This window comes from Cyprinus carpio, chromosome A20 (genome assembly GCF_018340385.1).
Source record: "Cyprinus carpio isolate SPL01 chromosome A20, ASM1834038v1, whole genome shotgun sequence".
NCBI lineage: Eukaryota > Metazoa > Chordata > Actinopteri > Cypriniformes > Cyprinidae > Cyprinus > Cyprinus carpio.
Window position 1 is genome coordinate 11,425,868 of NC_056591.1, and position 25,282 is coordinate 11,451,149.

At 37.0% G+C, this 25,282-nt stretch overlaps 1 protein-coding gene across 1 annotated transcript; it reads right to left on the reverse strand.

The window, feature by feature from the left end:
- Positions 1 to 704: 704 nt before the first annotated feature.
- On the reverse strand, positions 705 to 23,648 carry LOC109101719 (protein kinase C eta type-like). The gene is made up of 14 exons (XM_042777614.1): positions 22,963 to 23,648; positions 17,281 to 17,344; positions 16,701 to 16,863; positions 16,555 to 16,589; positions 16,370 to 16,449; positions 14,894 to 15,023; positions 14,674 to 14,804; positions 14,394 to 14,540; positions 12,716 to 12,889; positions 9,026 to 9,180; positions 5,776 to 5,914; positions 5,498 to 5,686; positions 3,811 to 3,957; positions 705 to 3,401 (listed from the first exon to the last, which is right to left on the reverse strand). The coding sequence occupies exons 1-14, from the start codon at positions 23,302 to 23,304 to the stop codon at positions 3,255 to 3,257; spliced, it is 2,043 nt and encodes a 680-aa protein (XP_042633548.1). The 5' UTR covers positions 23,305 to 23,648; the 3' UTR covers positions 705 to 3,254.
- Positions 23,649 to 25,282: the final 1,634 nt, after the last annotated feature.

Consider the following 25,282-nt stretch of genomic DNA (forward strand, 5'->3'; position numbering starts at 1 on the left):
GCTTGACAAACTCTAATCTCCAAATCAAAAACAGTTCATTTTATAATTTGAAGCTTTTACAGGCTGTTCAGTCAGGCAGATTAGTAGGCGTTGCGAGAGTGTTCTGGTTGGTTACCAGGATGTGGTTACACTAATAGATATTGGTCTTGGTGTAAATGGGCCTTAACTCTGGCCGATTTTATGGTCGGATAGGGAAGTAGCTGGTGTTGATGATGAAATGTTCAGCAGAATTTCAGCAGTTTCCTCAAATGCGTTGGTCTTCTATTTCTTACTACTGGTAACCTCAGTTGCACTTTATAAATATTTCCTTACAGCATCACAGATCTAAATAATAATATTCAGGTTTCTTTAATAGTTTTTTCTAAGTAGTAGTAGTTTATATACATATGTAAATGCACATATTTAACCCACAATTCTGTCAAAAACTCCTCCAGTATTCCATAAAAATAACTATAAGCTGTTGCTTATAAAGTAACTGTGTGCCACTGGATACAGCATCATAAGGGGTAAATGTCAGATGCAGCCAAGGCCAAATGAAGGGTTTTCTACTGATGTGGAGGCAGATTCTGATAACTCTCATAGATGAACAACAAGGTTGAAACTGATGAAACTGAAGTGATTTAGTTGAAAGCATATGACTGAAATATCCATGAAACAAAAAATGAAAAAATTAAGCTGATGAAACTGTAGCAGCAAGCAAAAGCTCAAAAACATGTCTTTATTGTCAGTCAGACTTGCACAATTCTGTAGTTTCATACACAAATCTTACAGTGTAAAGATTGATAAATGTTCTTAATCCAGTTATGAAAGAGAAGATTTGAGCTTTTATGTCTGTTTGCTGATGCTGAAGATTGTCATTTGCTGTTTTAAAAGAGTTTCAGTCTTCCAGCACCTGACAGCTTTGATTAAATCTTCAAGTAAAGGAGATACTTTAGCAGGTGTTAAACTCTTTCACCTGTCAAAGTGGGTTGTGAAGGGCTTTAAGGCTCTATAAATAAGCAGTTGTCTTCTCTCTGTCATTCAGGAAAGATTAGAGGAATTACAGGTTGCTGCTGGGAATGCTACAGCAAAAGCAATCAGCTGCAAAATTGCACAGTAAATACTGTGTTCCCAGCTGCATCTTGTAGCATGAAGCCCAAGACCCAAATTACAGACTATCAGAGTCTGAGTCAAATTCCATGGAAGGAAACTGAGGAAATACTGATGTAAGATAAAATGCCATATATGAACTGTTCTGCTCCAATTCTAAAAATATCATCACATTATGTCCATCTCTGAGATCCAGCAAATCTTCAAAAAGCATTTCTTTTCCAGTTGGGACTGAAGAGTCAGCAGCTGATATCACACATCATCAGCAGTGTTTTTCCATGGACCACCGGCAGAGCAGGACTTGCTAATTTCAACTCCAAACTCACATGTTCCCAACAAGCCAGTGGGACAAAAATGTTGGTTTTTAATAGTTAATCATGTGAACATTATTTCTGATTGTGTAAAAGTGAACAGGCAAATTCTACTGGAACCCTGCAGTATACAGAATAACCTTTGAACTGATTTAGCAGAGACTGAGAAACACTTCAATTCCAGTAAGCGCTTAGTCTGCTTGCCAAGACCATTATTTTTGAATCTGAACCGCATAAAATAAATGCAATACCTTTGGCACATATTCACTGGAGGAACCCGATGAACTTCTCAGCAGTGTTGACTCAATGAATGGATTGAGTCATAAAGACACCTCCCAACCAGACATGGCTGGTTTTTGGCAGTTTCAAACCACAAGCCTAACTGGGAAAATCACTAGAGCACCTGACTACAAGTCAAAACTTTTCACACATCGTCACTGAGAATTCAGTTTGGAGTGTATTTCATCATACCACCTGCATGAAAATGCTCCTGGTAACAATATCAAAATATTTACATTGTAACTGAGAAACTTACAGTAGAAGTGAATGGAGCCAAGTTAAAATATGTCAACAGCTTACTAATCTAATAACTTACTGATCTTTTCTATCTGAAGTTATATCCAATTTGACAAATTTTGTCGATTGATCCTAACCTGTATTAAACCCGCAATAGTCCAAAATAAATAGCTTGACAATAAATAAGCAGACCATTCTTCACTATTTCTAAAACGGGTTAGTCATTATTTACCTCACTATCACTACTATTGTCTGCCAGTAAAATGCCAAAGAAAAATGTGTCAGCTACCGAGTTTCCAGTTACAACTGGTTTGTGCCAAGTACGTAAAAACCCTTTTTGGCTAATGTCACATTTCAGACAAGAGAATGCTTGAATAGAAAACAATAATCACTACAACCAAATTCCCCCCCAAAAAATGGGGTCTTAAGTGCCGTTGTATAAACTACTTAATGAAACAGAAGTGAGTTGGCAGCGTTGAACTGACCTGAAGTGAAATATTTTATGCTCATAAAAGCATCTTAACCCATTAACTGTGTGTAGCACTAGTATATGGTATATTATCAGTGTATAAAATCTGCTTCAAATACAGGATACGCTTGTGAGAACAACAAATGAATCAAGGGTAATAAATTATTCATGGTTGATTTCCATGTCTACAGAGAAATGTGACATGACCAGAGCCCTGTTTGGTCTTTGAGGTGTAAAGCATATGTTGTTTTTTTTTTTTGTTGTTTTTTTTTTTCTCATGACAGTTTCATGTTTCTATCTCACACCTCAGCGCCCCTGATTCATTATTCAATGAACTGGAAAGGTGATATGTGTTGTCACATGTGCTTTAGGTCAACTAAATTAGTCTCTTATTGCCTGTTACAAAAGGATTTTCCAAGTTCATCATATAGACTTTAGATTTGGAATTACTTAACAACACGTCACATAACTTAACAACTCATTATACTGACTTACAGTATACTGTAACTGCTCAACGTAAGCTACTTGCTGTGAATTTGTTCCCAAGCTTACCATAAAGTTAAAAGGCAAAGCACTTGGCAACATGAATATGCACATTATCATGCTAGTAATACAATGCAAGATAGACTTTGTACATTTATGCCGATAAAAACATTGAAAAAAGCATCAGTTTATGAATAATCCTTTAGTCTGGATGGATCTGTGGAGTATTGGAGTATTCTTCTTCTAGTCTGAAACATGTCCATATTCTTGACAGACTTGTCAACAGTTGGTCAACAGAATGTATCACAAGAAGTTTGCTAGAAGGAGTTATTTAGGGAAAGTAACATATAATCTATGTATGAAAAATAAATAAACCACAGTTGATGTTATTGCAGTCGCAGCTCTGGAGCTGTGTAGGTGAAGTTTTTAAAATCGTCCTGGTGGATATGGAAAATACTGTCCTCAATGGGTGTAAGACAGGGCTCCTCTTGAGTGAAGTCAGGGTCAAAATTGTGCACATCCTCAATAGAATCCTACAAAGCAAAACAAAAATGGTATTTATCACCAATATTCATATGTTACCGGTTCTTTCATGTCAAGTCTACTGATAAATAAAGAATCTATACAGAATAGAAATTCAACAACAGTATTTCAAAGTAATAGTAATAAAAGATAATCTAGGAAATAATAACAATAGTTATATTATTATTATTATTATTAAACTAGTTCTAATTTATACTATGTGTAACTATAATAGTTCAATGATAATACATTATTTTATAAAATAAATTAAAATAATTTAAAGAAACCTGTGATTAAAAATAGGTTCTGAATATTCAATATAAAGAAAATATGTATAAGTATCAGTCATTAAAGGCTATATCTGTTAGTGTCTATTGACAATACATGCAGCTTAAACCAGAAGTGGTGATGTGGGCTTACTATTCGAGGTATGAAAGGTGGTGTGATCTCTCGTCTGTTCAGCTTCTCCCAGTCCAGTCCTGTGAAGAATGAGTGTGCAGTGATGGCCCCCTCTCCTCCATCTCTATCCATGCAGCCCAACCGACAAGCTGGGTCTCTGGTGAGTAACTGTGTAGAGAGCAAACAGAAATCTTCATCATTTAACTTTCGAACACAGCACTTAAAGTGCACTTATGTGGTCTTTCACATAAATGCCACTTGGTTGTGGCATTTTTAAATGAAAGAACATGACTCTATTTAAAACCGAATAGTCCAAATATTTTTGGGGGCAACTTTGTCTCATACAGATTGACTAGAAGTGACATTTTTATGAAGAATCACTGCATTATTTTGCATTTCCACAATGGTCTTTGTCATACCGGTTTAGAAAGTTTACTGCCCACAATGCTGCACAGATCACTGACTTAAGCCCTTGGAATGGAGACAGAGTTATTAGGGATTTTACTCCACTAATGCGAGAAGACCTCCGCTCAGTCACATGATGTTAATCCTTTTACCATGACACAGCTCTTTAACCCTTCATGGGGCACAATGGAGCTTATATAATGAGACACAGAGGACAGGGACGGTCTGTGATTCTGACATCTTGGGTCTTTTGAGGGATGAAACAGCAACAATGGCAGGTCTGCCCATAGACTATGTTTTCCGCAGCATATTAGCCTCATGTTTACTGGTGCTTACATATGAACAGCTGGCCAAAACCCTCAGAACAGCCTCTCAGCTGCATTAACCAAGAAACATGTTCACTTGGAGCTCTTAAATGAAGCCAGTTTTAAGGTTTGTTTGTTTTGTTTTTTCTGGCGAGAAAAGGAATCAGATCTTGCAGAAGACCAGTACGGAGTCTTGTTTCGGCATGAAGGCTTTGAGAAGTTTTGATATAAATGTTTTGGCAATGAGTGATAATAACAGAAGAGGAAGAGAGTTGTTTAATGAGACGTCACTGCCAGGAAAGTCACAGATTTCCCAACATAGCCGCCTGAGTCAATAAACTGGGGTTGTGTCCTTAGAGTAAAAGTAAAGAAATTTGTCGGGTAAAAGTCAGACAAATTGTTGTGCAAAACAATGGATTTCATTCAGGTGGTGTCTGTGAGTGCATTTACATCTGAAGTTATAATCGAGCTACAAGGCTTTTTTGTGTAATTAAGCTACAGAATTCATTGCTCTGGTTTTAATTAGCATAATTGCCAAACAGTTCTGGTCCTTACAGTTCCACACATAGTTGTGTGACATGTAGTCATAAACAAGGAGATTATTTTATTTCAGTGGAGACAGAATGTAGAATATATATATATATATTTGTGTGACATGTAGTCATAAAATATATATATATATATATATATATATATATATATATATATATATATAATTAAATATTTGAAGTTAAACAGATGATTGATTAAATACCTTTGTCTTTCAGCCACTGGCCAATTGGCCAACTGTAGTCATATTAATGTGTAATCATGCTGAATGAATGAATGCTGAGTCACAGTCATTTTATTTAAGTCTGACTTCACAAAAACCAAACTGGGGCAATTTTAAGACCATTTATAGAGACAGACTGTTTTAGTCTGACTGAAATTAAACTATTAAAGCACATGTAAACTACTGTTTAATCATTCTGATTTCTTTACTGAAGATCTAGACTCACTCCTCTAATGATGTCCTCTGCCTCATTGCTGAGCCAGGATGAATAAATGACCTCATCTTTGAGGATGCACTCAAACAGCTCGTCCTCAGTCTCAGCTTCAAATGGAGCATGACCTGACAGCATCTCATAAAGCAGCACACCCAGAGCCCACCAGTCCACTGATACACCATACAGCTCCTCTAGGATAATCTGAAAGAGACACAGTATAAACCATCTATACAGGAAGAAAACACACACACAAACCATCTTCTTTTAAAGCTTATTTTAGTGATGCTCACCTCAGGTGCAATATAATCTGGAGTCCCACAGAAGGTACTAGTGAGTTTTCCATCATGTATATCCTCTTTGCACATGCCAAAATCTGCCAGTTTGCAGTGGCCATCTCTGTCCAGGAGAATATTGTCCAGTTTAAGGTCCCTTTGAAAGAAAAAGACAACAGGATGACATTATTACCATGCGGTACAAAATGTACCATTCTACAAAATGTACTATTTGAAATAAAATTTGTTGAAGTTGAAGCATTAAAATACAAAAGCATGTAACAAAATTACTAAAACTTAAACTACAATTAAAATTTAAACTGGCAATATAAAAATAAAAGCTAATTTAAAATACTATAATGGTATTAACACAAAGTGTACCCTTCAAGTAAAAGGTAATAACATTTTCCTTACACCTTGAATACATGAATGTACAAATCTTATTCTCAAAAAGGTTTTTAGATATATTATTGTTATTATGTTATTTTATGTTTTTTTCACAAATATAAAATTTTTTATAATACATAAATATCATTACTTTTTTACTTGACTAATTAAAGAAATCATCTGGATTTTCTTTACTTAATCTGTCTAATTCCGCAGAATTGATTTAAACATGTTAAATGCATACTCTTAATACACTTATTGGTAGTTAAAAGCATTATTAAATGCTTTAGAAAGCCAAAATATTTTATAAAAGGACTGAAGGATTTGTATAAATTTTTAATTTTTTTAAAAAATAATTTTAATGACAGGCGTTACAACCAGGGGTGATTCTAGGATTTTGCTCAGCCCCCAAGGAGGAAAATTCTTTGCCTCCACAGGAATAAAATACATTTTAAAATATTTGTGTCTTCTTGTTTCATTGCAAACAATTTATACAAAGGTTATTCTTGTTTCATGAATCAAGTAATGGTTACAAATGGAAAAGAGGGAGAAAGACAAGAAAACCAAAAAGATCTCTTAACTTCCTGTACTTCATGACTAATGAACAAGAGGAGAGACATGCAGAGTCTCTCGTTCGCAGTGTCGGAGAATTGGCACTGGCAAAAATAACACCGTGGCAGACTCACCAGCCTAGCCATCAGCCACAGGCCAAATCTGCAGCTGAAGAACTGGCAGAAATATTTCAGGCTCTGTAAAAATGGACAAGTCTATCTTCTGTCCAGCCGTCTAGCCTACTTTCTTCTCCAAGTAAAACAACCTCTTCTCTGTCTTGCAATGTTGCAACAAAAGTCTTCAAGCACCAACTATTCTGATAAATAATGGTTTATCAATTAGGCATAGTTCACCAAAAAATTTAAATTTGCTTATGATTTACTCACCCTCAGTCCATCTAAGAATTAGATGAGTTTGTTTTTTCATCGGAACAGATTTGGAGAAATTTAGCTTTACATCACATGCTGAATCCTCTGCAGTGAATGGGTGCCGTCAGAATGAGAGTCCAAACAGCTGATAAAAACATCAAAATAATCCACAAGTAATCCACATGACTTTAGCCTATCATTAAACGTCTGGCTCAAAAACAAGCCCAAAATTCATAATAACACTTCCTCCAATGAAAAAGTCCATCACCTGTTGTCCCCTCACATAAAAATCCACTAATATATTTGTTCAGAAATATTTTGGGCTGTTTTTGTTTAGAAGTAGTGCTTGATCTGTGCATATTTCTCTCCTGATTCAAATGAGATTACTTTTTTGTTTTTACTGGAGAATGCAATGTTATGGAGAGAGGACCCTCAAAATGGATTTGTTTATTATAAACATATAGCTTTTTTACTTCGCAAGATGTTAATTGATGGACTGAAGTCATTATTGGTATATTTTTATCAACTATTTGGACTCTCATTCATGGCACCTATTCACTGCAGAGGATCCACTGGTGAGCAAGTGATGTAATGCTAAATTTCCCTAAATCTGTTGCGATGAAGAAACAAACTCATCTACATCTTGGATGGCATGAGGGTGAGTAAATGTTCATACATTTTTTGTGTGAAATGAAAACAACAATAGAAAGAGCTTCATTTCTGATGCCCTTTTGGAAACCAACTGTAATTTAGCAAAAGTGGAACAGTTTGAGAGGTCAATAAACACCCTGGATTTGCAGTTTCTCCAAGCCTCTGGGTAGAACCTGCTGAAATGAGACTAAAACGCTAAAGTCTTTAATGGACTCCTAATTTCCGTCATGCACTGTCCGATCATTTTGAATGAACCCGGTGTAGTCCAGGCCTCAGATTATAGCAGGGCCAGATTACACGGCATTACAGCAGCGTCTAATATAGGATTGAGGGTAAGTAAGGTAAAGCCTGATGACTCAGAGGTCAACGAATCATTGTACTGCTGGAATATAAAAGAGCTGAGTAACAGGTGGTCCTGCAAAATCCATGATGAACTGTTGTAATGGTCATGATGAAAATCATTTTTAATATTTATTTGGAATAATCTCTGTGCATATAATACTATACTGCACTTTGTAACAAACAAAGTCATGTGATAAGTCAGAGCAGTGTACAGGCCGCTCTCTCTCTCCCTCCCTCACGCTCTCTGTTTGCCTTAAGTAAACAGCTTATGTAATAATAGATCCATTGCATGCTGGCCAGGGCCATGACAGCAGCCTCACTTAAAATGTACCCACAATCCTCTTACACTACAATACTGTCATCTTCCCCAGGACTCTTTATCATTCTCCCCATAAGTTTCACTTTACAGAAGCGTTATATAATTACCCCAAAATAATTAGCTTTAAAGCCCAATAAAATCAAAAGGAAAGGCGAGAGAGAGAGCGATATCATTGTAAAGACGACAAGGGGTCAAGCAGAGTTTGCAGGCATTCCCAAAAAGTTCCCGGAGGGAAGCTCGTAAATACCGCAAACGTCATTTAAATGCGAAAGCAGTTTGTCAGATGTGTTTATATTTGGGGTGATCAGAAAGTTTAGTCAGGTAGGCAAAGGTCGTGTGATTACAGCCAGGAAGTGCGCAATGTCCTGGCCTGGAAAAGGAAGACTAAGCCAGGGGTGGAGACTGTCTGTAAATTCTGACTAAGTGTGTCAGGACATGCGCAGACAAGTTTTCACAGGCTAAACACATGCATGTCAAAGCAAACAAATGAGGGCAGTGGCATTGGAGTGTGAACATCTGCAGTTTTTTCAGATTAATATTTTGAATTCCTGCCGGCTGAGACTCAAACTCGCAACTTTTGGATTATGAGTCCGACTCTATAACCATTAGGCCACGACTTCCCCTAAGCAGCTCAGGTAGTATTCCTCACCTGTAAATGATGCCTTTGGAGTGAAGGAACATAAGGGCCGAAATGACTTCTGCTGCATAAAACCGTGCTCGTGGCTCATCAAAACGCCTGCACTTCTGGATGTGGAACATGAGGTCACCACCATTCACAAACTCCATGACAAAGAATAACCGCTCCTGAGAAATGAATAGCACATAGCATACACATGGAAAAATAACATGGAAAAACATTATTAAAAGTATTATAAAAGTATAAAGGAGTCAAATATGAGGGAATATATTCTTTTACTTCTTCCAACATTATTAAACCTATAACAACTACAGCCTCTGAACTTGTTTACTAAACCACAGTGATGCTATTAATGTACAAATATATACAAAATAATATAAATTATATATCTATATACTGTATATATATATATATACAGGTGCATCTCAATAAATTAGAATGTCGTGGAAAAGTTTTATTTATTTAATTTATTTCAGTAATTCAACTCAAATTGTGAAACTCGTGTATTAAATAAATTCAATGCACACAGACTGAAGTAGTTTAAGTCTTTGTTTCTTTTAACTGTGATGATTTTGGCTCACATTTAACAAAAACCCACCAATTCACCAATCTCAACAAATTAGAATACTTCATAAGACCAATAAAAAAAAAAATGTAAAAAAATTTTTTAGTGAGTTGTTGGCCTTCTGGAAAGTATGTTCATTTACTGTACATGTACTCAATACTTGGTAGGGGCTCCTTTTGCTTTAACTACTGCCTTAATTCGACGTGGCATGGAGGTGATCAGTTTGTGGCACTGCTGAGGTGGTATGGAAGCCCAGGTTTCTTTGACAGTGGCCTTCAGCTCATCTGCATTTTTTGGTCTCTTGTTTCTCATTTTCCTCTTGACAATACCCAATAGATTCTCTGTGAGGTTCAGGTCTGATGAGTTTGCTGGCCAGTCAGGCACACCAACACTAAGGTCATTTAACCAACTTTTGGTGCTTTTGGCAGTGTGGGCAGGTGCCAAATCCTGCTGGAAAATGAAATCAGTATCTTCAAAAAGCTGGTCAGCAGAAGGAAGCATGAAGTGCTCCAAGATTTATTGGTAAACGGGTGCAGTGACTTTGGTTTTCAAAAAACACAATGGACCAGCACCAGCAGATGACATTCCACCCCAAATCATCACAGACTGTGGAAACTTAACACTGGACTTCAAGCAACTTGGGCTATGAGCTTCTCCACCCATCCTCCAGACTCTAGGACTTTGGTTTCCAAATTAAATACAAAACTTGCTCTCATCTGAAAAGAGGACTTTGGACCACTGGGCAACAGTCCAGTTCTTTTTCTCCTTAGCCCAGGTAAGATACCTCTGACGCTGTCTGTGGTTCAGCAGTGGCTTAACAAGAGGAATACGACAACTGTAGCCAAATTCCTTGACACGTCTGTGTGTGGTGGCTCTTGATGCCTTGACCCCAGCCTCAGTCCATTCCTTGTGAAGTTCTCTTAAATACTTGAATCGATTTTGCTTGACAATCCTCAAAAGGCTGCGGTTCTCTCGGTTGGTTGTGCATCTTTTTCTTTCACACTTTTTCCTTCCACTCAACTTTCTGTTAACATGCTTGGATACAGCACTCTGTGAACAGCCAGCTTCTTTGGCAATGAATGTTTGTGGCTTACACTTCTTGTGAAGGGTGTCAGTGATTGTCTTCTGGACAACTGTCAGATCAGCAGTCCTCCCCATGATTGTGTAGCCTAGTGAACCAAACTGAGAGACCATTTTGAAGGCTCAGCAAACCTTTGCAGGTGTTTTTAGTTGATTAGCTGATTGGCATGTCACCATATTTTAATTTGTTGATTCTGTGGGTTTTTGTTAAATGTGAGCCAAAATCATCACAATTAAAAGAACCAAAGACTTAAACTACTTCAGTCTGTGTGCACTGAATTTAATACACAAGTTTCACAATTTGAGTTGAATTACTGAAATAAATGAACTTTTCCATGATATTCTAATTTATTGAGATGCACCTGTATTACATATGTATCTATTAAATTATATCTTTTTGATTTAAAATACACTACCTTTCAAAAGTTTGGGGTCTGTGAGATTTTGTTTTCGAAAAAAGTATTTTGTTTTTTAATATATTTTAAGATGTGTTAAGGTGTGTTGGCATAACTGAATTTTCAGCAGCTCATTACTTTTCATTACATTTTTTGTTTTGTTTTGTTTTTTGTTTTATTAGCAATTTTGAAACCCTGAATTATTTTTAATAGAAAAAAACAACAACATTTATTTAAAACATAATTTTTATTTTATTTATTTTATTTATTTAATCACTTTTAATCAATTCAATATGTCCGTGCTAAATTAATTTCCCTGTGGGTGTGTACAGGTGAATAATATGGTTAATGAGGACACAAATGTGTATAATGACACAGGTATTACAATGTTAACATGGTTTATGAGGACACCAGGTTTTTGTTTTGTTTTGTTTGTTTTTTACATCTAAAAACGCAGAGAGTTTTGTTCGAAGGGTAGGTTTAGGTGTAGGGTTAGGTTTATGGGAAAGAAAATACAGTTTGTACAGTATAAAAAAACATTATGCCTTTGGAAAGTCCCGTAAACCAAATACAAGATTTATTTATTTACTTTTCCTGAAAATATAGTGTTTGTGTTAGTGTGTGATAGTGTGGAGGAGAAATTTGGGTGAGTGATTGATGGGAGGGAGAGAGAGAGAGAGAGATGGGTAGTGTTGTAGTGTTTGTGGTCAGGAGATGTAAAAAGTTTAAGTCAACAAAAATCTTGCATCACTTCCTTTTAACCTTCCCCCCACACACTTTCATTGAGCCGCCCTGGAGACCATACTTTTTCTCAGCAGGAAGTGGTTAGTGTTCCGCACATGTTATTCTAAACAAGTGGCTCCATCTACTGTTTACATTTGGTATTACAATAGTCATCACTCATTTAGATGATTTTTAAAAGATCGGATTCTAGGGGATTCTAATTTTAAATTACGCTCCCAGAAAGAGCAGTAACCTTATTAAACCATATGATTATTATTATTCTACTATATATTAATGAATAAGTAGCATCTAATTTTCTGTAACATTTTTGTAACTGAACCTCTATTTAGCTGTCAGATTTTTACACCCAAGTAACATTTTAATGAAAAATGCAGTCTGTTTCAGCAGACTGAAGATAAAATTTTGTCAAATTAAATTATGTTTCCTGGTTGCGTCTACATTCAACAAAACTTTTTTTCCCGGTTTGTCAGTCAATATGGAAATCAGGGTCAAAGAAATCAGTCTCTACTGCTACGTCTAGCATGATTTCTTCTGGGCTCACATTACAGATTATCCACCTGATAACATGTAAACACTGCATTAAATTCACCCCTGACCGGATTACTATGATCGGCATTTGCTCTGGCTGTTTCAGCCAAAGGCTGTTTGAGGAATCACACTGAATTCAAAGTGCCCTTTAGGAAAAAAAAGTAAATCTGAAACAATCTGGTGTAATTTTCTGCAAGGACATTATCAGTTAAATTACATTTAACCCTACAACACAACACAATGCAATGTGTATTTCAAAATTTGGGTAAAACACCTGAAAATTAAAAAAAAAAAAAAAAAAAAAAAAAGCAATCAATATAGAAAATTATTTACCTCTATACATCATATGAAATGCTATTTAGCACCTTGAAACTATTTGTGGACTCTTACCGCAGTCTGAAAGCAGTAGTAGAGCTGTGTAAGAAATGGATGCTGGTGGGCCAGAGTCAGCACTCTCATCTCAATCATGGTGGCTTCCACATCATCATCTTGCAGTATGACATCCTTTTTCAGCATTTTTACAGCAAACACCCTGTGGTCACTTTTTAGACGAGCCAACATCACCTAAATACATACATATACAATTATAGACTTTGGTGGGTTGAAAGTGCATGTCGGGTTTACAAGTACACTTTTAAAAAGATAGGTTTCAATAGGGGAGTTTGCAGCGATGCCACAGAACTATTTTCTTTTTAGTGTGAAGAACATTTTAAAAATCTGAAGAACCTTTTCCACTAAAGAACCTTTAGTGTAATGAAAAGGTTCATGGTTCTTTACCATAGATGCCAATAAATATATATATTTTTTAAGAGTGTATGGATGAACTGCTATTGGAATTGACATTTTTTAAACATAGTGAGACTTGGTAATGATCAAATGCAGTAAATATAATGAAGTATTGCTGCATAAGTGATATCAGTGTGCAGGGCTGCCAACTTTTGAGTTCAACTTGGTGTAAGAGCGGAGGGTCTGGTGGGGGGTTTGGTTGGGTTTGTTTTAAATGAAACAAACAAAAACAAAAAAAATCTTAAGTCTTGTCTGAAAACTAGACATACCTGGTAATTAACCTCATGACGACTGGTACTGTGCTTTTATCATAAAATTATGTAAAATAACTGTTGCAGTGCTTCAAAACAAATAACATTTCACCAAAACAAGAATAGTAATGTACAGTGAGCAACTTGCAAGATTTACAAGTAATTGCATTTACAAATAACTGCAACTGCATTTCAAAAAATATTTTGATACAAAAATGTACTTTTTTTTTTTTTAATTAATCTGGTCTGCATTTACATTGCTTAATGCTCATCTATTTTTCTCCTATCCTTTGCTATGGTTATCACTATGTTAATTATTGCGATTTCGATAAGAGGGATGAGGGAATTAGATGTCACTCCTAAAACTTTGCTGTGTGTACTGTGTATGTGGCCATTGGTCCTCTTAGCAGCTCAAAAATTCTGAATGAATTATGTGTAGCCTAAAGTACGCAAAGAGCGCTTTCTTTATAATCACTAAAAAACTGACACTCACTTCAGTTCATCCCGATCTTACAACATTCTGTTATAATCAATGAAGCTCTCTACACTGCACAATGAGTCTCGAATTTACATTGTGTATAAACTTTGTTACAATGAGAGGACTTACGAGCATGCAGAACTCCGGATTCTTAAAAAAATCCAGAATTCTGAGCTGTGGGTGATTTTTGAATAGCATGAACACAATGGCCAATCAGAGGTGTTTAAAAAAATCTACAGATATATCTGTGATTGGCTGCATTGCTCAACACTACAAAACACGTTCTAAGTAGAAATTTTTGATGCTGTCCAGAGCTCAAAACAAAAATGCACTGGAGAGGTTGCCAAATCTGCTAATATCCCATTATCACAGATTTAAGTGAATTGCTCTTGCTTTCGTTTGAGGGTGCTTTTCGCATGAGATAATGGTTGTGTGGCATGAGAGTGTGAGAACAGTGGCAATTGTGTGAGCCTCACACTGAATGCATGTGTGTGTGTGTGTGTGTGTGTGTGTGTGTGTGTGTGTGTGTGTGTGTGTGTGTGATGTCTCTCACCTTGCCAAAGCTGCCTTTTCCCAACACCTGCAAAAAACTGAAGTCTTCCAGAACAACTTTAACAGTCTCTTCCACTGGCTCCTCAAAGGTTGTCTGTACGCTTTTAATTGAGTTCTGAAATCCCATTCCTGTCATGTGCAGAGAACTCTGAAAAAATACACCAATATTTAACCAAACGCAAATGTGGAGAAATATCTCACAAAATAACAATAAACATTTAACAAAACCAAACATTCCCTGATAAAAGAGAGTTTTTTCTAGACCGTTCTTATGACATTACCTGAGACTTTTGTTTGGAAAGCGTGTTGAGCATTCCAATCTCTGACAATTTGCTGGCCAACTCAGCACTGTTCACCCCGCAGTTAAGTGCCACATTCGCTTCACAGCGTTTGTGAATGTTCATCTTGCAACCTGGATAAATCCATGCCACAAAGATGACAACAGCAATCTTGCATCTAATGTATTACAATGTATTTCAAGTCTAGTAAATATGTGCCTACTCTTGCATTGGATACCCTGTTTCATCAGGCCATAAAGTAAAGAGCCGCAGTGGTTACAGTATGTGGGAACTTTGTAGGTGTGTTCTCTAAACTGGTGGGGAACGTTGATGCCAAAGCCCTGTCTTTGGCCCTGTACACAAAATAATATGTATGTGGGAAATTTTTCCACAAGGCACAATTTTGTCATCACAAGTGTTGGGTAAGTTAGTAAAGTAAAGTAATCCACTACAAATTACTAATTACTTCTTTAAAATTGTAATTTGATTGCATTACAGATTACTGCATTTAAAAAGTAATCAGATTACTAATTACTTTACTTTCAAGTTACTTTCATAAGTATTATTTGTTTACACTCCCAATATCAGCAAAACATTTTTTTTAAATAAAGAAAACAAATAGGGTGCGCTTTCTGCATTCTCAGTCTCCGTGAATATCTTCCTGAAATGAGTCACTAGAATGAACGAAAATTACATGAGAAATACAGTATATCTAAAGAAAGCTAGAAGTGTATATTATTAACTGAAGAAAGTCACGTCGAAAACAAATATTCTCTGATAAAATAATCCGTATGAAACGGATTCCCCGTCTTTCCCATCTGAGCTCACCTATAATGTGCTCATGGCCACGCACATCGTGCGCTATAAGATAATCATCCACACGAATTGTCATCACCTCTGTAAACAAAGACGGATTCAAGTTCTTCTCGGCTACTTTTTGTTTTTGGAAGACCACTGTGAGGAATAAGCCTTGAATTGTGATACAGGTGTTGTGCCCAATTTTGACCCACTGCCAAATTATTAGCCCCCTCGTTCAAATCGCTACTTGATTGCCTAATCCTAACCCCACCCCTAATCCTAACCCCTCCCCTAATCCTAACCCCTCCCCCAAACCTACTCCTAAACCTACCAGTACTGGAGGTTAATAATCTAGCAGGGGGTCAGAATTGGGCATAAAACCGGTGCAGCTTAATCGAGTGGATGATCTCATTCTGACGAGTAATTTATTTATTTAATTATTTATTTATTTTATTTTTTGTATTTTTTTATTTATTTTTTACTTATATTAGTGTTACTGTGACATAAACTTGTACACACTCACTTGTTGAAATTTTCCCAAACTAAAATGCTAAAATATGTCAAGTGCAACATTTTGAAATATGATAAGCAACATTTCATTGCATCTAAGTGTTGTAGGACTCTTCTACATTTTACCTGGCATTCTCCAGTGATTTATTAAATGGCATACTGGCGCGCAAAACATGATTTTTACTTCATATTTTTTAACACTGCATTTGTAACTTTAGTAACATGATATTATTGACATTAGCAACTGTAATCAAGTTACATAAATTTAAAATGTAACGTAGCCTATTACTTTACTGCATTACCAGTAAAAGTAATTAGATTACAGTAACTGTGTAACGTGTTATACCCAACTCTGGTCATCACATATGTATTTACATGCACAGACTCTTACCTCATTTGAATCTTTCTTCATACGTGTACATTCAGTGACAACCAAATCATGACACCTCTTATGAACCACACATGCACACACTAGAATAATGAGGCATAAAAGTGAATGTTATTAATCCTTGTGCATGCAGTATGTGAAAGCATATGGGAAGATTATCATTAGACTAATTTAGTAAACATACTAACCTTGACACTGATAACCTTGCTTTCCGAAAACACCCCTGGGGAAAGATTATATATTTATAACCACTTGGCATAACATATATTAAGTGGGTCTGATTTGTTGATTGTTTTGTGCATGAAGGTGTGCATTATTTCTGTGCAAGTCTCACCAGATGAAGTTTTTGCAATGGCAGCAAAAAGTAGGCTGGGGAAGGAAGGTTGCCATAAACTTATGTCCACACACTTGATGGACCTTTCTTTTCTTCAAAGCTTTTTGCCTTTCTCTAGTAAACGTTTTATGGTGTCTCAGCTTCATTCCATTCACAGCTTCATCTGTATTTGATGGCAACACTCAGTAAGCACAATTAAATTGCTGACAAAATTAAGCATAAAGTTAAAGTGTTGTGGGTAAGTACTTGTTTAATTGTTATGATCCTTATAATTAAAAAAAAACAAAAAACAGAGAGAGCTTGTATATTATGTTGAAAGACAAAAATACAACAAAATCTTCAGACAAAGGATTGTAAACAAAACATTTCTATCATCATTCTATTCTATCATGACACACCAATTTTCATTTATAGCTTAACTGTCTACTGTAAATGTTCTAAATAATAATTAGTAAATCTTCACAAACACACAATCAGCATAATTATACAATTATAAATAACTAATTATACATAACAATTGATTTTTATATAATAATACTTAAAATAAAGTTATAATAACTAGATATCGAAAACATCTGACCATCTGTAAAGGAGCCTGTGAGAGAGATGGTGATATAGACACTTCCCTCTGGTTCCAGATTCACCTGGAAGAGGAAATACTCAGTGAGATAAGAATAGCTAAAAGCTCACTAAACACTACTGTAAGTGCTGACAATATGATAAAATATCACTTTAAACAAAAGCTTCCTAACATTTGTGTCCAATATTTAGCAGGCCTGATACATGGAGGACATATTTATCTCCTGCAAAAACTAAACAAAACATTTCCAAAACATTTTAGGGTGAAGGATGAGGCTACTGTGTGTAAGGTCTGTTTTGGGTTTTGTTTCTTGTTCATTGTTTTCATGTCTTTTATTTTGTAGTTTGTTTCATGCTGTTAGTGTCATGCTTCCCTTGCCCTCTTCATGCTATTGGTTCCTCTTGTTCATTGTGTCATGTTCTGACTGGTTGTCTTAGTCATGTGTCTTGTTCCCCATTGGTTTGTTCATGTCATGTGTCCATCATTGTCTGTTATAAGTAGCCATGTCATTGCCTTGTTCACGGTCGTGTATTAATGTTGTAATCTGCTGTCGGTGAGTCAAGTCAAGTCAAGTCAAGTCAAGTCAAGTCAAGTCAAGTCAAGTCAAGTCAAGTCAAGTCAAGTCAAGTCAAGTCAAGTCAAGTCAAGTCTGTTCATGTTGTTTAAGTCTGTTCACGTTTGTTCAAGTCTGTTCAAGTCAAGTCAAGTCTGTTCACGTTTGTTCAAGTCTGTTCACGTTTGTTCAAGTCAAGTCGAGTCAATTCAAGTCTGTTCACGTTTGTTCAAGTCAAGTCGAGTCAAGTCAGTTCACGTTTGTTCAAGTCTGTTCAAGTCAAGTCTTTGTTTATTGTTTGGATGTTTGGATTATCACCTTGTAAATAAACTGCACTTGGGTTCTCACTACACTCGCCTTCAGTGGACTCGTTACAGAATACACAACCTAAAGAATGAACCCAGCAGTTGCACTTCTGCAGTTACGTCAAGGCCATCGGGCAATAGAGGATTATGTTCAGGAATTTTGTGACCTGTGCTACCAGGTAGACTTTAATGGCATTGCCCTCAAGGATATTTTTCGGTATGGATTAACTTGAGAAATTTCATGTTTAATGCCACGTCAGAGCCCTCACTGGACTATTGAACATTACATTAACTTTGCTTTGAGGATGAGTGGCTCTGATTTTACTGTGGGGATCGCAGATGAGGAATGCCACTATTCTACAGTATCCACCAAACCAGATCATCTTCACACCTCAACCATCATATCGGGAGTGGCTTACGTCATGCCTGCCAGGCCAGAGCCTGCTGACGTCATGTCTACTACGCCAAAGCCTGCTAACATCATGCCTGCTACTCCAGGACCTGCTCACCACATGCCAGTTAAGTCACAGTTTACTCCTATCATGTCTACCAAGTCAAAGCCTGATTACATGTCTGCCAAACCAGAGTCCGCTAATATCATGTCTGCTACCCCAGGGTTTGCTCACGTCACGCCTGCCAAGCCAGTGTCTGTTCATGTCATGCATGCCAAGCCAAGTCCTCTTCATGTCACGTCTGCCAAGCCAGAGCCTGCTCACATCATGTCGGTCACACAAGAGCCTCGTCACGACATGGCCGCCATTCCAGAGCCTCGTCACGACATGGCCGACATTTCTGAACCTGCTTACGTCATGCCTGTCAAGCCAGAGCCTTCACACAAGATGGCCGCCACGCCTTAGTCCCCGGCCAAGATGGCCGCCATGCTTGAGTCCTCCACAGATGCGGAGCTTGGGCCAGGACTGATTGCCAGTATGATGGACCCACCATTGATGTCAGTGCGAGCAGCTGGCATCCCCAGGGCCTCAGCACTGGCTGTCACAGAGATTATTCCCCTGACCTCAGTGCTTCCTGTTATGGCAGTTGCCATTTTGAGTGTGTGGGCTGCACACTGCGCTCCAGAGACCTTTCCTGTCCAAGAGTCTGCTCCTGAGGCCTCTCCTGACAGTGAATCCACTCCAGTGCCTCCAAAGGTGGCGGCGTCCATTACAGAACCTCCAGAGCTGGTGGCTTCCACTGCAGAACCTCCCGAGAACCTCTCTCTGCCTGTTCTGCCACGACCAAGGAGGCCGTCCACGAACTCTCTGCCTGTCCTGTCACGGCCAAGGAGGCCGTCCACGAACTCTCTGCCTGTCCTGCCACAGCCAAGGAGGCCATGCACAAACTCACTGTCTGTCCTGTCATGGACCAAGTGGTCTGTCCATGGCTCTGAACTCCATGGCTGTCCTGCTCTGCGGGCACCGCCTAGCCACCCCGCTAGGCCTGCTCCACCATAGCTCCATGCTGCTGCGGGATCTGCTAGCCACCCCGCTAGCCTCCCAGGTCTCCCTCTGTTCCATTGTCTGTCACTGCTCCACGGCCTAGGTCCCCCTCTGCTCCATTGTCTGTCATTGCCTCAAGATCCTGATCTGCTACTGGTTCTAGGTCAGGGATTGCGATTGAGTCCAGGTCCTGTTCCTTTTCATGGGTCTGGCCCTCCATCCCTCCCCCTGTTCCGCCTCCACTCCACCACCCTCCTGAATTTCTTGTGTTTTGTTTGTTTGGTCGTCAGGAGCTGCCCTTAGAGGGTGGATAATGTAAGGTCTGTTTTGGGTTTCGTTTCTTGTACATTGTTTTCATGTCTTTTATTTTGTAGTTTGATTTATGCTGTTTGTGTCATGCTTCCCTTGCCCTCATGTATCTCTGCCTTGTGTACGTGTCATGTTCTCATTGGTTATTATCTTGTCGTGATTTATCAGTTCTGTTTGCTCTTTGGTTGCTTTAGTCATGTGTCTTGTTTTCCATTGGTTTGTTCTTGTCATGTGACCTGTATTGTTTGTTATAAGTAGTCATGTTTTTGCCATTGTGCCTTGTCATGTATTAACGTATGTACCTGCTGTTGGTGAGTCTAGTCTGGATTGCACCTTGAAAATAAACTGCACTTGGGGTCTCACTACGCTCGCTTTCAGTGGACTCTTTACACTGTGTGATGTGGTTACCACTTAGCGGTAAAAGTTTGTTTGATTTATTGCATAATAAATTACAACAACACTGTATAATACAACAATTAAACTGCAGTATATTATCAGAGTCGTATCTCTAGCTAGTCACACTGACCTTCTATCACAGTCATAGTCATTCTATTTTGCTATCTAAGTCATTCATTCATTCATATTATCATTTAGCTTGCCCTGCCATGTGGGAGGAATTCCTGTAACACGAGGCAAGACAAGGAAAGCAGGACAAGCTGGTTCAGGGAGTCAAGTTCACAGCACGCACCTCCAAACACAACAAGTGCTTAAGGGACTGGAAGGTTTAAGTATTGAACCAACCACTTGAATAGTATTTAAACAGCAGAAAATTTAAAAAGACTAACCAAGCATCTGATAGGACACATATTTTTTTATTTTTTTTTATTACAGAAAACACACAATAAATAGGTTGCCAGTAAACCGTACGTGAGAGATGCAAAGATAACCATTTCCTTGAGTAACTCTCAGCTGTGAAGTCGAAGCAGAGGTTTAACACACAAGATAGCAGATATGTTTGGCAGCTGGCTTTAAAATTACACTTCAGATCACACTACCAAGTGGATGTCATTACAAAATTTCCATTTAAGTTCTGCTGATCACCATTGCAAGGTATTTTAAGAGGTAAAACACAGGAGGGGTTCTAAGGGGCAGAGAGGAATCCAACTAGTTTGATTAAGCAGCATGTCTGCATTGGTGGTACGTGAGTTTGCAAGCACATCTCCCACAAAAAGAGTGCAAGAACCACATCTGTAAAATAACCAGCGCAATTTCTGTAAGCTATAATGTTGTGCTTGTTAGGGCAGGAAACTGTGACCATGAGGAATATTCTAAAACTCGAATACCATCCAAATGAGGCCTAAAGCAAATACTACAAATAATGCTATCATATTCATGTGTAATTTTTAAACATGCTTTAGCATGAAACATAATAACCTTAAACACCCTTACCATCAGATTTCAAGACTTCACAAGGACCTGATTTGACCAGATTTTAGCACTTAGACTAAAGCAAAAGCAGAACACAAGTAGGCCTACAGTATATCAAACCACATTTAGCATATAGATGCAAGATAATGCAATGCCCTGGATGTTTCCGTGATGCATGGTAGGGTGCAACATGTGGTTTTGAGCAAGACCTAGTTATTGCACAAATGAAAGCGACAGCACCCTTTTACAAGAACACTGATATACCTATAGACAGGAAAGACTAAAACTGCAAAAAAAAAAAAAAAAAGACGCCAATGGTTTTGACATCTTTCTTAGTTTGTATTTCATTGCATTTTCTCTGTAAATATACATTAAAGTATTTATATCAAAAGTAAAGGGTGCGAAATTGGGAGGTTTCCAAGAACATAGGCTGATTCTTCTTCTTTTTAATTATTTTTTAATTATTTTTTTTTTTCTAAAATGTTTATTTATGTTTACACATAAGTAACAAAAAAGTTCCACAACATTTCAATATATAATTAACTATAATTATTGTAAAAAAAAAAAAAAACCCTTGCATAAACATAGCCACTGTCAAAGGGATAGTTTAGTAAATTAATAATTGTTAATTTCATTGCTAAAATGTATTATTATTATTATTACCATGGTAAATTTCTGGTTACTGCAGTTTTACTACAAATACTGTGGTAAACTGTGGTTACTGTAATAAAACCTTGGTTCATTTTTGTAAAAGGCTGCCAGGTTGTTGTACCCCTAAAGGTGAAACTTTAGCATATTATTTTTTTTTCTGACAGATTTAATAACAGCAATTACAGAGCATAAGACAATCCATTTGAACTTTTAACAACCAGTTTAAATAAATTTACTTGCACAAACTATCCAATTTAAAATAAATATTACATGTACACAAAAGTTTTGGGTCAGTAAGATTTTGTAATATTTTTCTCATGCTCACCAATGCCGCACTTATTTGAAGAAGAAAAGAAAAAAAGTAACAGCAGTTAAAGCAGCAATATTGTGAAATATAACAATTAAAAATAACTATTTTCTATTTTAATATATTTTCAAATGTAATTTAAAATGCATCTGTGATCAAAGCTGATTTTTCAGCATCATTACTCCAGTCTTCAGTGTCACATGATCCTTTAGTAATAATTCTAATATCAATATCTAATAAAAAACATTTATTATTAATGCTGCTTCATATTTGTGTGGAAACCGTGATGCATTTTTCAGAATAAATTTTATATATAGTAACAATGTTATGTAATGTAATGTAATAACGTGGTAATAGTTTCTCAATATTCACTTATGCTTCTGATGCTTTTGGGAAACGCAGCACTTTTTTAACAAGCACTGTGAGCCATGCGTCAGCAGTGAACGCTGCCTGTGATTGACTGATTCTGTCTTTCAGCATTTGCGTGTGTTCCGGTGAGCAGGAGAAATGGTTCTATCCAGCACATTTATTCGCTAATATAGTCTATTTTTCCACGTAGAAGATTATTTTATGCACCGAATTTCTTGATAATTAAAATTAATGGTTAAAAAATGCACTTTAGAATCGATATTTTTATGTGAGGATCGATCCACCCATCCCTACTTTTTACTAGTCTAAGTCTAAGCAAGCAGTCAATGCCACTGGTCCTTTGTGTATTAAGGCACAATTCTGTTATACAAGGTAGAAACTCACCCATCCTTCAAACGTCTGTCTTGTGTTTGACGACGTTATCAGTTCATCAAGCTGGATTCTGTAATTGGCGACAAAGTCGTCGTAGCCTATAGTAGTGTTATGGAACACAGCCAGTTCCAGCTCCTTGCCGTCCGAGATGTATGGGCGAAATTCATCATCGAAGGTCGGTCTGTTGGTCTTCGATTTTGTTGCGGTCTGTGCAACTTTCAGATTATCAACTTTAACAACGATATAAGGATCCAGGGTGATTTTCTTTTGAAGGGTGTGACGAGTTGAAGAAGTTGTTGGTTTTAAATCCACCGCCTCCCCGATACGCAGCCTCATATATCCGTTGAATTTCATAATGTGGCTCCAATAATTAATATTCGACAAACCTACTATGCAATAAATCAAAACAAAACAGTCATATAGTAAAAATTTTTTTTTCAGTTAACACGAACTCACAATAAAGAACAAAATACGTTCAAAGAAACGTAGAAATGAAGAAAGCCTTTGCGTAACATAATCCATTTAGATTAAAACAGCAAACCACAGCTAAGAGCTGATATCGTCCTCTGAGTCTGCAGGAAATCGTACACCTCTCTCTCTCTCTGTTGAGTTTTGTGAAAAACAGCGTCAGGCTTTCATGAGTAGCCTCATTCCGTGTTTGTGCATTCATCTAGCATATAGAAACTATGCAGACAATGCGATCATGACAAAGACAAGGCCGATGGTTAGACACACCTGACTCTGTACTTCCCATTTAGAATGAATCACTATCAGGGCTAGACTGCAGCAGGTTTTCCAGTTAATGTACACAACTACGAGTTTAAATGATGTCAATCAAAAAATAATATGAGACTTCATAGCATGTAGAAAATACTAAAACAGCACCTGCTTTGCCACCATGTGAATGCCTGCCACTGAATATCTGAATCTGAAGTATAATAACTATATTATCTAATAGCCTACATTAACTAATATATTATTATAACTAATATAGTTTGTAGTAAGTAACATTTCACACAACATATAACCTGATTTGCGATCAAAGATGCACGAGAAACGACAATGCTTCAAAAATTTATTGAAATTGGGGTGGTGAGTAAGAATGGCACTATTATTTTGAATGGCTAAATATAAGTCTTTTCAATCTGTGTGCCCACTTTTTTAAATATTTTTTTTTGAATTAGCTTTTTTTTTAGCTTTCGTTTTAAGTTTAGTTTATATTTTAGTAATTTTGCTATATGTGCTTTTGTCATTTTAATGTCATAGTTTTTGTTTATAAATAGTTCGGTCATTTATGCTCATTTTTGTAATGTATTTATTTATTTTAGTACCTCAACTTCAACTTATTTATTTCAGTTAGTTGTCAAGGAAACATTTCCGTTTTTAAAGTTGAAGTTTTTCATCGAATATTTATATTTTATTTTAACATCAACAAAACAGAAATAATAGTGCTATGCACAGTTGTCCAGAAGAGGACAGTGTTGCGTAACGCTGCATTGTGGCATCAAACATCACCTCTACCAGGGGCCAGTTGCATAAACAGTTTAGACTTGTCTTACAAATTAATCATTCAATTTTTTTCTTTAATACTGGTCTTTTTGAATTTGGTTACATAAAAACGTAGATAAGCCTAAGCTGACCCCTTGGCTAATTGCTATTTGGTCAGTCTAGTTCTTAAGACACTGTCTTAACATCGAGGCTAAGTTTATGAAATTGGCACCGGTTTTGAAGTTTCTGAAAAGCTCCTCCAGGCGTTCACAGTCCGGCTTTGCAAATAGAAATTTATTTGAATTATAAAACTTGCTAGCTTATACAGTTGTCAGAGCACTTATTACTGGACAATTTAAAATTATATATATATTTGCCATTACTAAGTTACAATTATTATTACATTTATAAAATAATTGACAGGAGTGAATTATAATAATGACTATGGGCAGTCATACATCTCACCCATGAAATAACCTTCACAGGCCCAACTCCACAGGGGGGCCCAAGTGGGTCTGGCCCACCCAATTATAAGTTTGGCCCAGTCTGGCAACCACCTCCCCACCTCTTCCCGCTACTGTCCCCACCTTGGGAGGCACTTCGTGAAATTACTTCTCTTGTGGTTACTGAAACAATAGCTGATGTCTGCGTTAAACAGTGGATGGTGCATTTATAGATACATAGTCTGTTACTCATAAGTCTATAAGTGCACTAGATGTCACTACAGCTCAAGAAATGCCCTTAGTTTAAAAAAAAATGTGCTAGGAACCTAAAATTGTCATATCTAATCATATAATTATGCTTAATAAGAATGTGGGCTTTTTTCATTTACACAATGGAAATT

What these genes read in the sequence shown, in the direction of transcription:
- LOC109101719 (XM_042777614.1), bottom strand. Translation starts at nt 23,304, where the DNA reads ATGAAATTCAACGGATATATGAGGCTGCGTATCGGGGAGGCGGTGGAT. An exon ending in GACAGACGTTTGAAGGATGG is followed by an intron (nt 17,345 to 22,962) that starts GTGAGTTTCTAC and finishes TTCCTCTTCCAG; the next exon opens with GTGAATCTGGAACCAGAGGG. An exon ending in CACCTTTCATACCTCGAATA is followed by an intron (nt 3,402 to 3,810) that starts GTAAGCCCACAT and finishes TTTGCTTTGTAG; the next exon opens with GATTCTATTGAGGATGTGCA.